The sequence below is a fragment of the Dromaius novaehollandiae genome, chromosome 19 (assembly GCF_036370855.1).
Source record: "Dromaius novaehollandiae isolate bDroNov1 chromosome 19, bDroNov1.hap1, whole genome shotgun sequence".
NCBI lineage: Eukaryota > Metazoa > Chordata > Aves > Casuariiformes > Dromaiidae > Dromaius > Dromaius novaehollandiae.
In genome coordinates this window covers 10,043,091-10,059,342 of record NC_088116.1, presented here as the reverse complement: position 1 = coordinate 10,059,342, position 16,252 = coordinate 10,043,091, and the positions used below count along the sequence as shown (strand labels likewise).

Sequence of the window (16,252 nt, the reverse complement as noted above, 5' to 3'; positions counted from 1 at the left end):
CATGACTCATGCACACAAATTATGCATTTATTTAAATTTATAAGGAGGGTATATCCTTTCACAAGATAAAACATATGCAAAATGTTCTTTCTGTTTCATGGAAACAGAGTTTCGGTAGCATTTAAAACTTAAAATTGCTGAGAAGAAAATCAAATAATTTCAAAATCAGGAGTAAAAATAACTGAATTACAAACATACTTTTTAACAACAAATTTGATTTTGCCACTCCCACGGACAATTCTTTCAAGGCGTGGAATTCCAAACCATGTGGGACTCCGGAAGGGGATTCCTTCTGGCAAGCCTTCGACGTACAAGTACTCAGGGTTTGATTCAAATACAGGATAGGGAACTTTCACTGCCTCTGAAAGCCCCAGAGCTTGGGCTGAAAATAAAGATTTAATGATAGTTTACACACTCAAATGGGTGGTATTTTATATTAAGTGATTTTAAGAAGCCTGGCTTACAGAAGCTCTTCTACTCAGAGATAACAAAAAAAAAAAAAAAAAAAAAAAAGAGAGAAACCTTTAATCAGATTTTCCACCATTTTCTGTAGAATCACTGCAAATGGGGACGTTGTCCATCTTGTTACAGTCTCCTTACAGCTGTCTAAATCTGCAGTATCTACTATTTTCCTCACTGAGAACTTCTTTGATCCAAAATCCTTTTGTATACATACCACTATCACTGTCCTACAATTGAAGAAGTATGGCCTAGGATGGTGTTATAAAGTCATTAAAGTCAGTTATAGGGAAAAGTCAGTAAAAATTAGGTAAGAGAAGTCAAGATTTCCTTTCTCCCATTCTAGCACACTTTTAATCTTTAATTATGTACAGTAAAATTTAAAACTCTTTTACAGAAGAGTTTTAATCAAAGCAGCATTATAATATAGTTAATTTAATATTTAACTTACCAAATTTCATATTAAATATCTCTTCTACTTGCTTTCTCAGTTTTGTGATTCTGACATTCCAATCTTCTTTCACTGAAAACAACAAACGGATACATGTTATAGAGTATTATCCAATTTCTAGATAAAGTAGTACATTTGAACACATTTCTTTCAATCCAAGAACTTGGAAACTTTCAACACAATCACATCAGAGTAGACAAGGGCATGCATGAGTAATGATTATTAACAGCAGCTTAAGTGATGTATGTAATTCCCTATACATAATGGAAGATCTGTCTAAATGTAGTTACAAATTTCAATCATGGTCCCAAGTGGGAGAACTTGCTCTTCAGAGCCTTTCGATGCAGGGAAGTATTATGCTAGTAGCTCTGATACAGTTGGAATTAGTAATGAATTCCAGTGCATAAGAAAAACACTCCTTAAACAGAACATGAAGATTTAAGGAGTGCTTTGCTGAACATTTTGATTAACATAAAAAATCATCTTCAATCCCATTTTCTGCTATAAATGAAAGTCGATTATAGGAGTGCCAGCCAGAGCAGACAATTTGTAGCTCAGGTGGAGAAGGAAGCAAAGGACACACTAGCAGAAATAAAAGGCACTTCTTTCCTGACAAACAGCATTAAGCTCATTACTTTTTGTCATCACCCACAGATAACAATTAACTGCTACTGAGCGAATACCACTCAGAGCTGTAAAAAAAACATAAATGAAGGAAGGTATACAGAATTTTTTAGGTTCCAAATTATATTTTCAACTAACAAATTACATGATCTGGTTTATTTCTAGCTTTTTATATTATCAAGGTGAGTAGCATTAATACTGTTTGCAATCTACTCTGCTTATTTCATAGATTTCACGTGAGCCCCTGTTCTGCCAGTGTTTAACATTTGCATGTATGTTTATACCTATTCATTGGTTGGAGTCTAACTGGCAATGGAATTAGACTGAATAATTTACTTAAAAAATAAAAATGCTGTTTGTAAGCTATCTGTTGGGGGCACCAGATTATTACTTTGCAACAGAACAATACTTTGCTTTAAAAAAGGTTAATATTATTCTTTAGCCAGGTTTGCATCAGCACATAAGAAGATCCCTGGCCTTTGCCTGAGGAAATGACTTGCACTGGGTTCTAAGCATAAGGGAACATTTGCTGTGTTTCCCTGTCTGACATCAAACCCTAGACCCTGCAAAGGTTTGTGGGCAACGGCACTACCAGACTTACCTAAAAGGTAATGAAAAATATGATAATCAGTATGAAATAAGAAAGCTATTCTGAACATTCAAATAGTTTGGATTTTAAGAATCATGACCACTGCATGTCAGTTCTTTCAGAAAGATGATTTTGCTTTCGTTACTGCTATCATGTCTACTTACTGCTATCGCTATATTGTCAGACTGTCAGTTACACTGTTGTATTTGACAATATTCAGGGTTTTAGAGAGCTGAAAAAACAGGTGCTGCTTTTCTCTTTTGCTCCACATTTAACACAATCTTTTCCACTGAGCTACCCTCTTGCTGAATATCAACCCTTTCCTAAAGTCTAAACAGAATCCACAATATGTTGTGATGGTATAAGGAGACTACCGACTACATGATTATATCACATTCTCTCCTTTTTCTTCCGCAGAAACCTCAACAGTTATCTCCTGAAATCACACTTTGTTTATCCAGTGGCGGGAAAAAGCTAGGAAGCCCTGGATCTTGGTTTGTTATTACCACAAGCAGATTCATTCTCTTAAAAAAAATAACAGGATCTGGGTTATACATTTCTACAGTAAGAGAACATCAATACGCTAAGTCATAACGCTCTCTTGTGTCAGGAAATAAAAGAAAGGATTAATATGGATTCTCCTCCTATTTTAAAAGCACTTCATGTTTTCAGCAGTCATTATAATTCCTTACCAACAGAGGCCTCAAAATGCCCAACACAATCAGTGGTAAAATGCTACAGGACTTCAGAGCTTTAGATCAGGCCACAGTAGTAACTCTAGTTCTCTTAGGTTGCAAATGTGATCCATTCTAGTAATTCAAAGACAGTTGGACTTTAGCATAATTCAGAAAGCCATTCATCTGCATAATGATCAATTTAGGCTCTTAAAACCTCATGAAGAGCATGGCATACACTCGCCGCAGAAGGATTACTTCTTTAAAAAATGATTTATTGATCCACATTTGTTGTCCAACCAATTCCTTACGTTCCCTTTTGGAGACAATATCTTCCTTACCTGGTGTGTTTGACCTTGGTTGAGTAACTTCGGTTGGACTGACAGTTAGCAGTTCTGGCCTGTAATGAGAAAGTACATAATCTATCCACTCTTAACACAAATTAAATAGTACATACTTTTTATGCTAGTAATTGAAAAGTTTGGATTTTTCTATTATATATCTCACCCTCTTGTAAAAATGCTATAAGGACAGTTCGGGAGATTCTTATCTGGACTGCAAATATCCACTTCCTTTATAACACAGAATATTTAATCTGCCCATCTGGTAGCCAAAGACTGAATGCTTTATGACTTAATGAAAGCAAGTGCCTGATTAAACACAAGACAAGTTTGTTTGCTCCCCCCTCTTCTTTTTTTAAGTTTAGGCATTAAACCAAATACTTACCTTTTGATTACAAATTTGATTCTGTTGCCTACTTGAATTATTTTTTCAAGGCGAGGGATCCCATACCAGGATGGGCTCCTAAATGGAATGTTCTCGGGCAGACCTTCGACATAGAGGTCAGTAGGATGTGCCTCAAATTTCTGGTACGGAACAGCTTTAGGCTCAGTGCTCCCCAAGGCCTCGGCTGTTAAAACAAAATAAATCTAGTAACTGGACAGTTTGGCCATTTATCTTTATTAAAAGCCAGCTAAACTGCAAAACCTCCAGGCTATTACAATCATAACATTAGAACCTGGAACAATACAGAATATTGAAATCCAACAGACTCCAAGCTTCAGCACATCAAAAACATAAAGAGTTATCACATTGTATTATGTTACATTTCACATTTTATTATGTTACATTGGGCAGTCACAATGCCAGACTGAAGATTAATAGGTTCTTCACTGGGACATAATGCAGTGGTTTTATCCAAAGTTTTAAATCTATTATACAGCATCATGAAACAACATTTTATTCTAGCTCTTAGGAAGCTGACCATTTTTTATACTGAGGAGGACATAAAAATTCAACAAACCCAGAAATGTTCCAATTCTAATTTGAATGCTACTGCAATGGATATAGATAAGTAAATGGTCCTTTCTTCTTCAGAGAAAAAAAATCCAAATAGGAAAGAATTGAAAGCAAATAGAAGAACTTTACATATGAGATTTAGAAATCTTTCTTTTACTATGAATTTAGCTTGTTGTATAAACAGTAGAGTAATACTTTGTTTTTTCACTCAACTGCCAGGATTTTAAATATTTGGAAATCATTGGATCAAATTGGATATTTGGAAATATTTGGATCAAAGGTCTAACTGATATCGATGTTCAAGGGAAGTAATGAAAGCAACCTTCAAAAAACAGAAAGCCAAGAGAGAAAAGAAAGTAATAGTATTGTGCTCACCAAACTTTTTACAGAAGAGTTGATCTACCATCTTCCTCAGCTTGGTGATTCTGGCATACCACTCCTCCTTCACTATATTTGAGAATGACACAGAACAAAGACAACACTCCCTAATTATTCCGGTTATCATTTTCAGTCCTGCAGTTTATACCAGGCCTATCCAATCTCCTTTAAAATACTGCTTTTTAAACACAAATACTCTCAATAAACTATGTTTTCAGGTAACCCAAGTAATACTATGCTAAAGTACAGATTTAACTAGGAACCAGAAAAAAATGATCATAATTCTGTGAAAGATGATCAAATTTTAAAACTGTAGAAAATTTTCAATCAAGTCCATCGAACCAGAGACACCACTCTTGTTGCAAAACACACCCTGCACACTGGCATCCAGAACTGCAATGCTTTCACCATCGCCTCCGATCTGCAGGTCCCATTTGGCACTGGAAATAGTTTTTTCCCAGTTTCACTTTCTAAAAATTTATCTAGATATTCGATGCACAATTTGGCATGCAGAGGTGATGGAAACCTGCTTTCATGCAATTTTCTCTACGCACCAACAACCCAAATGCAAGTTTTTACAATAGCAGCACATTTCATCTTGCTTCTTGCTGTATATTCATGTTGAACTTCCTGCATCCATTTCTCTCAGTTTTTGTGGATAGTATTTTTAAAACAGAGATTAATGGCTACATCAAATGACTAATAATTTTGTCCTTCTTTGGAAGACAAAAAGCGTGTTCTAACTCTCTGAAATGTTTCCTTGACACTATTTAAGACATGAATTAAGACATAAACGTGACAGCTCTGTAGATCAGCATATCCTGGGTGAATAAAACAAGTTTAAATCCAGTTTGTCATCATTTAATCCCTTGACCATTTCTGCTCATTGGCTCACACCTAAGCATCTTCAGTAGCGTTCTTGAGACAATGCTTTCCACCTGAAGATAATCATGGCTTTGAGTTTTGCTCCTCCAGCAGAACAACAGCACAAAGATAAAGTTAGCTTTGTCATATTCAGTAGTAGGGATGGTAACAGCTTTTGTTCCTGTTTTGTCAAGTGTGCTGTCGTTTGGGATCAAAGCACCGGGAATTTGGTCCGTATCATACAAATTGCTTCCTTCTTCTGAATATTTGCTTGTCACTAACAAGTGGAAGCTCATCAGTCTTTCTAACAAGCTACCAGCGAGCTGCCATGCTATGGGTTTTAATTAGCATGCACATGCAACAGCTTCTGCTCCAGAAATGCATGGCACCAGCCTCGGCCATCTTTATAGTCACCCACTTGCACTTCCTCAGCCATTTCCTGAGCCTTCAGACAAATCATCACTGCTTGACCAGTTTGTCTTGGAGCCAGTATCGTTCTTCTCGGGGCTTCGGGGCTGAGGCTATGTAATAGAACCATCTTGATCATCTTTCTCCTGCCAGTCACAAACACAGCTTTCATCCCCACGGCATTTCCCTCCCGTGAGGAGGTGTGAGCTAGCCGAGGCTGTTAAGAAAGCAGGACCTTGGTGGTCCACAGCTCTCCCTCTCCTGAGATGGCCATGGGACCTGCTCTCCCCAGCAGGGATGAGGAGCAGCAGAGGGGACGACGAACTACGGGGAAAGAGGGAATCCAAATAGGGAGGAAACCGAGGGAAAGGAAGCTCAGAGCCAGCTGCTGGGTTCTGAGATGGGTTCCCAAACTGTTATCAACAGCTCTCACACATTTGCTGTTCTCTCAGAAATAACCCACAGGTTACACATGAAAAGACAGTCGTTCCAAATTTGTAAAGACAGGCAACATAAAGTGACTGTTCATAACACAGTGCAATCAAAATGGGTTATCACTAGTTTTCTTAGCCGCAGGGTTTTTATGGGATATATAATGTACCTGATTTGTCTTCATAATCAGTATAACCATATTAAATATGGCACAAACAACAGAAGAGGACTAATTTAAAAACCCACATAAGACAACAGTTAAGTATAGGACTCAGTCATTAACCTAGCTACTATTTTTATAGTCAGATTTGGTGCTCTAAGGAACAGTAGGTTATTAAGATTTAAAACAGTAGGTTAACTTATAGCACAGGAAAACCTTAATTCCTGCACACACCTTAAAGACAGACATAATTTACTTGCTTAATTTAGATCCTAATGTTCACTTTAAGCACAGTCTTTGATATTCTTTTTATAACAGAAGATTATGAGTATATAATATAACATAACAGTGCTTCAGTAATACAGATAGTACCATTTTTATGCTCTTGTATCCCTGTCTGAACTAAGAATTTCTCAGATATTACTGAAAATTCACAATTCCACCAGGTCAAGCTTGCCAGTCTACATTCTGGGGTTGGGAGCAATTTGTTTTTTACCACAGCTTCAAGCTTTCAAAACTCAGCTTACTAGGACAATCAACAAAACGCAGCCCTGAAGGACTGAGAATAAAACTGACAGGAGAATAAAACCGAAGAGGAAAACAAGTCCGGGGAAGTAATTTACCAACTATGACCCATGCAAAGCCATAATTCCTTCAAAACTCGATTTTTTTCCATACTAAGCATTTTTTTTATTCCAGCTTGAGGCAAAATGAATTTATGGATGCAACTGTAACAAAAATCAATTCTTGCAGTCTTGTTTTTACTTGGCAATTTTTGTTACCTTTAGATGCACACTAAGTGGAAGCAAAAAATGTAAGAGCATGCACCTGCTGAAAAGTATTACTTTCAGCAGTATGTAAGTCAAGTGGTCAGAAAGTGCAAAGGCACTAGTGCATGAAAATAAAGACTCATCATCCAAGCAAGTCACATCCTACAACAATAAATGTCACTATAACCAGAACGTTCATTACTGCAGTTCAGCTAATCTTATTTTAGCAAATACCAAATGTAAGCAAATGGTGCAGACAGTTCCCTACCCAGTAAACTTTGTCAGCTATGGAAACTATTGCCTTTTCTCAATATCTCAACAGACTAACAGCTCACTGGTTTTCTTTCTGGACAGCTGAATCAAGTCAGCTGGTGGAGTGTTAGTATTAGTACAGTACTTTTAAAGACAAAAAGACAGGCAAGGCAATATAATTTTTCATATCCTACTTGATCTTCCTCACTTTCCTTTAAACATTTCTAAGTCACCATAATTACATTAATTTAGAAAAATGTACTCTTGAATAAAGGACAAACATTGAGAATAACTGCTAGACTTTCAAAATATTTTCAGGATTTGGGAATTTTACTGGAAAATTGCTAAGTTGTACCTAAAGAAAATTCAAAACAAGAGGAATTATTTGCAATGTGCTATTAGTAAAAACCAGACGGTAGCTGCTACAGACAAGTAGAAAATCATACTGTATTCATATAACTCACACATTTGAAGACCTACCTCCTGCAACTGGCTTGTCCAACGGTACGTCTTCACGTGTTGAATTCAAAAGCTCATGCCTACAAGATTCAAGATACATGCTTCAACAGTGATATACACTTTTATAAACCAGCAGTCACAGCCTATAGTTCTTTAGCAAAGACAACTACCAAATACAACTTACCACTGCAGGATTAAAAAAAAAAGGGGGGGGGGGGGCTATTGATCCCCAACATTAAATTACAATTCACACCAAGAAATTATCAGAGCTGGTTGGAATCCTTCTGACAAAAACACTTCTTATTCCTGAGATACCCATATCTGACTGAACCATAATATTTCTTGGTAACATACAGATTTCATTAAAGTTATCTCTGAGGTTCAAGATGCACTCCCCAGTCAAAACTACCATCAGAAACTAAGATCCAAATTGAAAATTTAACTGTTAAAAATAAAAATTTAATAGCAGATGTTTCTGTTTTGCAAATACATATAGTTTTATCCACACTAGAATTAAGAAAAGCTTAGAAAGCTTAGAAAACTGGCATTTGTCACAGAGCTGAAATGGTTTTTGACCTGCTCTGGTTACCACTGATCACTGGACTGATGAACAGCATAAATGAGTTACTGTGAATAACTAAGACAAATTTGACAGGAACAGGCACCAGCATTACATACATACCTAAATCTGTGCATATTGTCTGATTTTAAGTGAGACAAAAAGTGGCAGATTAACATCTCTTCCTCTCTTCTGGTTATCTGCAAGCTTTAGAATTTAGACAGAAACCAAACACATAAGCTCCAAATTTGAAAAATTAACATCAGTGCTAAAGGTGACATGCACAGAGGCAAAGGCTGTCATTTCCACTGATGAGGGGCTTGACCACTGCAATCAGCAGATTCCTATCTACTTCAAAAACTTTGGGATTAAGCCTGACACCATTGAACAATAATAAAGTGTCAGCTGTTACTCACAGTAACTTCATTATACTGTAAATACATACCTGTGGTATGTACCACCACATTTGCCTGAAGCAAAGCACCAAACTATAAAAGGTAAGTATCTGCACTCTACCAAATTTGCATACCAGTCTATGCCAAAGTTGTGCCCGCTATGCTGGACCTTCAGGTGCTCTGCAGCCCAGGCTACCACTGAGATCCAGCACTCAGCATCCATATAGTCTCTCCCTGCGTATTCTGAATTCAAGATGGTTTCAGGCTCCCTTCAAATTCCATCTGCCTTTGTAGCAAGCAAAGTCAGAGATCTTCTAGGAAAGACACCAGGGTGAGAAAGGAGAAAAGGATAAAGACAAAAGCCCAGATATCACATAAGTCGGACATCCTCACTTCAAAGGCAGATGATACACTGCCTAGCCAGACATGGCAGGCAAGTAAGTGCTCTAGCAGCCTCTACACACATATAAGGTCTACCTTCACATATACTACCTGACATATCTCATGATGACCCCAAGGATGCATATGCAACTAAATCATAAGAACCAGTAACTATTTTGGCCTCAAGCCTGCCCTGGGCAATATTCTATATAGATAGGAACATAGACACCTTGAAACAATATATCAGCAAGAGAAAAATAAAAGCACAAGTGAAAATTAGGCCAGGATCCCCAGCTACCATAAAATGGGACAGTCCCAAAGTCAATGGCTTTCAGCACATATTACAGTAGCTGAGACGAAATATTACGAAGAGATCTGCCCGTGATGTAAAGTCCCTAATATTCAGGAGATCTGCCCAGGTCTCAGCCACCACTGTGGTGCTTTAGTGATCTGATAAGCTGAACTTATCATCAGAGTGAACCTGAACTAAAAATTACTCATCAGTACTGCAAAAGAATGAAATTGATTTGGAATTCTTGAAGACCAAATGAAGCAGACTAGAACCAGAAGAAAATAATGTGTAAAATAGAGACAAAAATGCAAAATTCCTTACTTCTTAATCACAAAGCGGATCCGCTCCTTTGCTAGAAGTATCCTCTCAAGACGGGGAATCCCATAGGTGGATGGCCTTCTGAAGGGAATTCCTTCTGGCAGTCCTTCCACATATAAGTCTTCCACGTGTGACTGGAAAAGCGGGTATGGGATAGACACTGGACCTTTTGCTTTTATAGCTTGAGCTTTAAGAGGAAAGGAAAATACGAATGTTAGACTAGCTTGTAACCTTACCCAAACTATCTGTTTGATACCACTCTGAAAAGCATTAAAACTAGCAGACAGACAATAACCATCTCATCACTTTCAAACACTGATACTTGCATTTTCTTTTCTTTTTTCTTTTTTTAAGCAAAATCACTCTAATTCACAGTAAACAAGGTGCAGGTCTACACACATATGAACCCATATATATATACAGCTTCTCCTCTTCTCCCTTTAGTCTGTAAATGTTGACTAACAAACTAAACTATTAGAGTGAAGTTTCACACTATTTTGATTTTGTTTAAGAAAACATTTTGAAACATGAAATTATCAAAAATCTTAATTACAAACCAAAGGGGTTTCAATTCAATAGCTCTGATTATTGTTATTTATTACAATTATTGGTTTACAAGACTCATTAATGCCTTGTGGGAAGGGTGCACATCCACTTTTTTGGTTGAATTCTTTGGTGCATTTTAGAAATTCCAGTATAGTGAATTCAATATACTTTAGGAATTCTAATCACTAACGAAGAAAAACAACACACTTTATAACACCATCACAAAAAGCATGGCCCTACTAATAAAATCTTCAAAGCGAAAGAAGAGCAAACAATAGATTCACCCACAGGAAGAAAGCAACCTCAATGTATTTTTAATTCTAAATTAGAGGACCACATCAATACACCTATCATAATGGCAAATACTGGAAGATGGCATGATGGTTTGTAAACATAAGGAGGGCTAATTTCTTTATACTCGCAAGGGTACATTAATTTTGCAGGCCATGCAAGGACAATTCTCTATGACCATCTGACTGATCTGCAAGTAGTTTAGTATGTTCTGTTGTTTTGTCACAAAAATTAGATGCAAGAAATTAACTGAGGAGCAAAAGACTTAAATGGACCAAAAAGATGCCCTTTGATAACTAAATACAACTTGTTGAATTCAATTATGCATCTGAGGGGCAGCATTTGACCTTTAAAGTGCACAGCAGCATGGTTACTGAAGTAACCACGCTTTGAAGATAGTTATCAAACCATAAAGCTTCTCAAGGATTTTTAAATTAACAAGGACAGTGCACTCATAAATAGGTTTGTAGTGATTTATCCCAAGTGGCTAACTCAGCACTTCACGGCTCCTACGACTTGTCAGAAAGGCCAGATTCTTACAGCAGAGAAGTCGGCAAGGGCAGGACAACACGAACAGGCTACACTCGTCCCTTCAGTCCTTGTATTGCCTCACTCCAGCAAAACTTTACACGAAGCAATTTTGTTACACTGGACATTTTGCCAGTAATTTAAAGGGAGTCTAGATGAGGTCTAATATCTGATCACAGAGTTAACTGCAAAATGAAGCAATCCAAGTAAACGCCAGATTAGAGTACGGTGATGCTGCGGCAGGATTTCTGAAAGCAAACCTACCCAGGACACCTTTTCAAGCAACATAATTCAACGTGGAAACAGCCAGTGGTTCAGACATACAAAATGTTCACAGTAATCACAAATTCTCAAGAGCAATAAAACAATTAAGGTTTTAAAAGCATTTGGCTAACATCGTTTCAAACATTTAGAAGCAAAATGGTTCTAGGTATGTTTATCAAACAAAAGAGGAAGCTTTTACTTTATATATCTTAGTCTTATATTCTGATAAGCACAGACTATAACAATGTTAGAAAATTGTTAGAAAAATGTTAGAAAATTGGTTCCAACTGCTAAGCATGAGATGGTCAAAACCACTGACAGAGAATATACATACATATATATATACACAAAGAGAGGAATATGAGCCTGAAGATGTCTCTTTGCAAACAGACTAAAAAAACCTATTAAACCTGACTGTCAGAGAAAGTTTCAGGACAATGACCAGATGTGGTGTTGTGTATGATACTAGTTCTTCATTAAAGTAGATTTTTATTATGGTCATCTATCTCTTCCCAGAAATTCAAAAAAGAAAAAAAGACCATCACAATGCCCAGGAGGCTGTTGGGAAAACCAGTGAAAAGCACAATGAATCCAGCAGACAAGCTTCAGATGGAAATAAGTGTTTGTGAACAACAGTTGGCCACAGGGAAAAAAATCAAGTGCATCACTAAAATCTAAATCACTACACAGCATCAAGTGAAAACAGCTTCAGAGTAACAAAAATCCTGTTTGTTTAAATAACTAACTAACAACAGGTAAATTTTTACAAGCAGAAGTCTTTATTTTTCTTAAATCAGCAAATGTTTTAGCAAATACTCTTCAGACAGACTAAAGACAATCAGCGTTACAGTCTGCAGTGAGATTTGGAAACTTAAAAGATTTTGTATAGAAATCCTAATGTATATAGATTTTGTTTTTATAAACTAGTCTATACTAGTGAGCCAATATCTTGTATTTACACTGTAAAACATAATTTCTTTTACTTGACATATAAACACAAAAATGAAAATATTTTCAGACATGTCAGTAATGACTCACACTGATATAATACCTTGCAGCTCCAGAAGCTCACAAGTCTGAGGAGCATTCTGGGAATTCCGGACATCCATAACTCATTTCAATAAATGAGAAATGTGTGCCCATACAGATAGAAATGAACTGAAATCTGAAATGGAATCGGTTTATTAATCAATGAAATGTTGTCACCCACAGGGAAAAAGAGGGTGATTTAATATTAGACAGTCTGCTATGGAAAGCCGGGAATAGCTCTGTATTCAACAGGCACTACAGATTTTTCAGGGAGGCTATGTGCAAACAGCAAATTCAAAATTGAGGCACTTCATCGAGACTGATGCTCCTTTCTAAAGCAAAAATGTACTAAGAATCACATTCTGAGCTGTTTTTACTTGGTGTAGGTTGCTTTAAACGGGCTGCTTAAAGGCCAGCTGATTCTCAAGGCCAAAATACATAGTAACTCCAACAGATCATGGGTTCAGTTCTGAAGATATCTCCACTTTTTATGACAGAAAAGTTGTCATAAACTATTTATTATGAAATTTTAACTAATGTTGTTTGATTCTGTGTTATGTGGACACAAAATACATCTAGATGTAACATCTGGAGACAAATTCCAAAGTCTAACATGTGTGCTTCTTTTTCTCTCCAAGAATCACTACCGTATAAATATTTCTTCATTGCAAATCAATCACGATCAGAAACAGAATCCATCAGTGGTAACCTCCCCAAAAAGGCCAACTCTCTTAAAAGTGGGTGCCCAAGACGTGAGCACATGGGAGCTCTTGGAAACTGAGCACAAGTGAAAAAGAAATTCCAAGTTTCAAACTTAGGTGCCAAATATAGGCATGCAATTTTGAAAATACTCTCTGCTCATCAAAGAAGCTACTCTCCCTAGTTTCTGTGATATTTAACCCTTTGGTGCTGTCAGTCCTGGTCTGCTCCAGAGCCAACAACAAGATGCATGCCAAAATGCTGTGACTTCCGACATCAAAAGACTAGATTGTTTGGAAAGCAGTGTAACACATACCATATTTTTTTTCAAACAGTTCTTCAACTTGCTTTCTCAAGTCTGTAATTCGCGCATTCCATTTCTCTGCAAGGAAAAGAAGAGGACCTGTCAGATTACAGATGAAACTGAGAATCTCTTGCAAAATTTATGTTACTACTAACTGAAATATGCAGCGTGCTTTTGCTGCTCACATGCATACAGATGCCTGCAGGGTATGGTATAAGCTATATCTCAAAATATATGCACACATTGAGAAAGAAAAAAGATAGAATAAAATGTTTAAGATTACCTCCAAAACTTGTGCAGGTGTTAAATCAAGTTTTAAAAAAATAAAAAGACAAAACCCAGGCTAAATAAGTCCAAAAGTGGTTTCTCTTTGACAGCTCAGTCAGCAGCTCTCACCACCATCAGGGGTAAACTCAATTTCCAACCACTTGTGATAGTTATCTAAATCCAGGAACTGAAAAGCTTAATTAAGGGAAGCTTGATAAAGCTTACAGTGAGCACATGAAGTTGTTTTGGTGCAAATCTGTACAACTATATGGGTCAGGAGGCATCATGCCATCCTCTTCCTTAATCCCATATTTCCCCAAATCCTGATGTTGCAAGACATCCACATAATTCCTATTTCTGAAAGAAGATGCAGGCTGCAAGAGAGAAGTTATCCAAATCCAACTGTGTGGTCCATGGAGAACTGGATTTAATGGCAGTATTTTAACATCTTATTTTCTGCCTGCAACACTTTCTTCTCACAGCTTTTTGTACCATCTGAATTCCTTTAGGAAAATGTCACAACTCTTTTGTAGACTGTACCAGATGCTGGCTGGACTTTAAGAACAAGTTAATAAGCAAGCATAGTTACACCAAGATTTTAGTCTAGTAACTGGAAAGTTCAAAAAGTGAGGCCATTCAAGCTATTACACTTGCTGTTGTCAAAAAATTCTTGTATTAAACAAGACAAAATATTGAGTCCATATCAAAAGGGTTTTAAATATTCATTTTCAGACCGATGTATACAACTTCGGTCACCACGTTTAAGCTTAAAATTTTTTAATGCAATTTCATGGATATCAAGAGGACAGTGTGCTTCAGATGTGGGAAAGAATAAGGCCTTGTCTACAGGGAAAGGGTTTTTCTGGCGTGCTGCCTTGCATCCACACATAAACTCCTCATTCTAATTACCTGGTGTACCTCCTACATCAATTAAGCTGTTTGGAAAGCAAAATTATTCTATTCCAGAAACAATTTTATATTTTAAAATAACACCCTTGTGAATAAATCTATCTACATGCCTCTGACACCTTTCCTACTGCTATCCAGCACTGCATGGCTTCTTAGCTGATAGACATGTCTTCAGCTGAATATTTTCTACTCCAGTGTCACTTTGACCAAACAATATTGCAGTCTTTAATGGCAGATGCATAGCCAAAGGAACTTCTTTCTCATTCTAGCAGAACCACAGACTGCATTTTGTGTTGACCTATAGGAACAATGCATTAAAGGCAGCTCTACCAGGAAGAGTCGGGAAAATGGGAATTAGAGTTTACTGAGCTAAAGGTGAAACCCTGCCTTAACCAACTGAGCTGGTGAACACACATGGACAGTCCTGGGACTGGGTTTGGAGGGGCACCAGACTGCAGCCCTGGGGAAACTGTCACAGAGCTGAGATCTCTTCAGTTCATCAAGCTCAGAGGCAGGCTCAGCAAAAGACCTCCTCTAAAACGCGGGCTGGTTTTCTTCAGAGGGAGAACAGCCAGAAAGAATGTCATGCCATGCTACAATGCAACCGTATAAAAGTATTTAAAATAACATTGTTCTCAATAGCGGTTGTTGCTATTATATTATATTATATTATATTATAATTTTGAGAGAAGTTGCTCATACCCAGCTTCTCTCCTCTGGTCCTCTTAGCATGATCAAGAGAGCATTCTTATATGAACCATGAAGTTGTCAAGGGTTTATTTTTCTCAGTTTTTATATTCTACAACCATGGACCAAATATTCAACACCCCCTTTCCTGATGGAAACACTACATGGGTTAACAGTCAAACACACTGCAATGCAAGCATGTTTATTTGTAATGGTGGATACAGAGAGAATAGGCAACTGAAAAAAAACATAATTTTTGCTCACATTTTGATCAGCACACTGACCTTCTGATCAGCACACTGACCTTCTAGCTACTTCTGTATTTTACAAGTAAATTGCCAGAACTAGGGTAGAGAGACATTATAAAATTGAGAGGGATTATAGGTAACTAGGGTTATTTTTAATCAAACTGTCAGCATTATTAACCCCTTGGATTCAGACCAGTTACTGAAAAAAATCCACGCTTCTGTCACACACTTTTTGCTTGTGTAGCAGAACTGAAGACCTAACAGAAAGCTAAGCTGATATTCTGTTTTGGTAATCACTCTGCAAAGCAGTTTAGCTTTCTTGTAGACACCAAGATAAGTGGTGTTTTTCTTCCACTCCTATACCTTCTGATACCTGGGAAACACCATTCTAGCTTAATACCAGTCCTGAACTCTTCCCCAGCCTATCCACAGTCTTTTCGATTTAGACCACTCTCTGCTACTTGGGGCATGCTCCAGATAACACCCACTGGAGTAAGGGCAGCCTGCACAGTGCATACAAAAATATGCAGTTACTAAGCACGTTCCTATTCCCGTTGATAGGCCACTGAGTAACTGCTGCAGGGAAGTAAAACAGAAAACACACACCAAGTGTAAGTACACAGCCAGACTGCAAAAAACAGTGTTCAAATGCATTTCAAAATGTGGAAAAACTATATAGACTTTCCATCACTCTTCGCACATTGCTCTCAGAGAGA

General features: G+C 37.3%; 1 protein-coding gene across 6 annotated transcripts in view; it reads right to left on the bottom strand.

The window, feature by feature from the left end:
• The window catches only part of GTF2I (general transcription factor IIi), a 79,329-nt gene that overhangs the window by 17,999 nt on the left and 45,078 nt on the right, over positions 1–16,252 (bottom strand). For all 6 annotated transcript variants that reach the window (XM_026107171.2, XM_064523447.1, XM_064523444.1 and 3 more), the window contains 8 exons: positions 13,438–13,503; positions 9,768–9,951; positions 7,841–7,899; positions 4,472–4,543; positions 3,524–3,707; positions 3,139–3,197; positions 911–982; positions 199–382 (listed from right to left, as the gene is read on the bottom strand). In XM_026107171.2, coding sequence (XP_025962956.1) covers positions 199–382; positions 911–982; positions 3,139–3,197; positions 3,524–3,707; positions 4,472–4,543; positions 7,841–7,899; positions 9,768–9,951; positions 13,438–13,503 — 880 coding nt within the window. The remainder of the gene's footprint in view (positions 1–198; positions 383–910; positions 983–3,138; positions 3,198–3,523; positions 3,708–4,471; positions 4,544–7,840; positions 7,900–9,767; positions 9,952–13,437; positions 13,504–16,252) is intronic.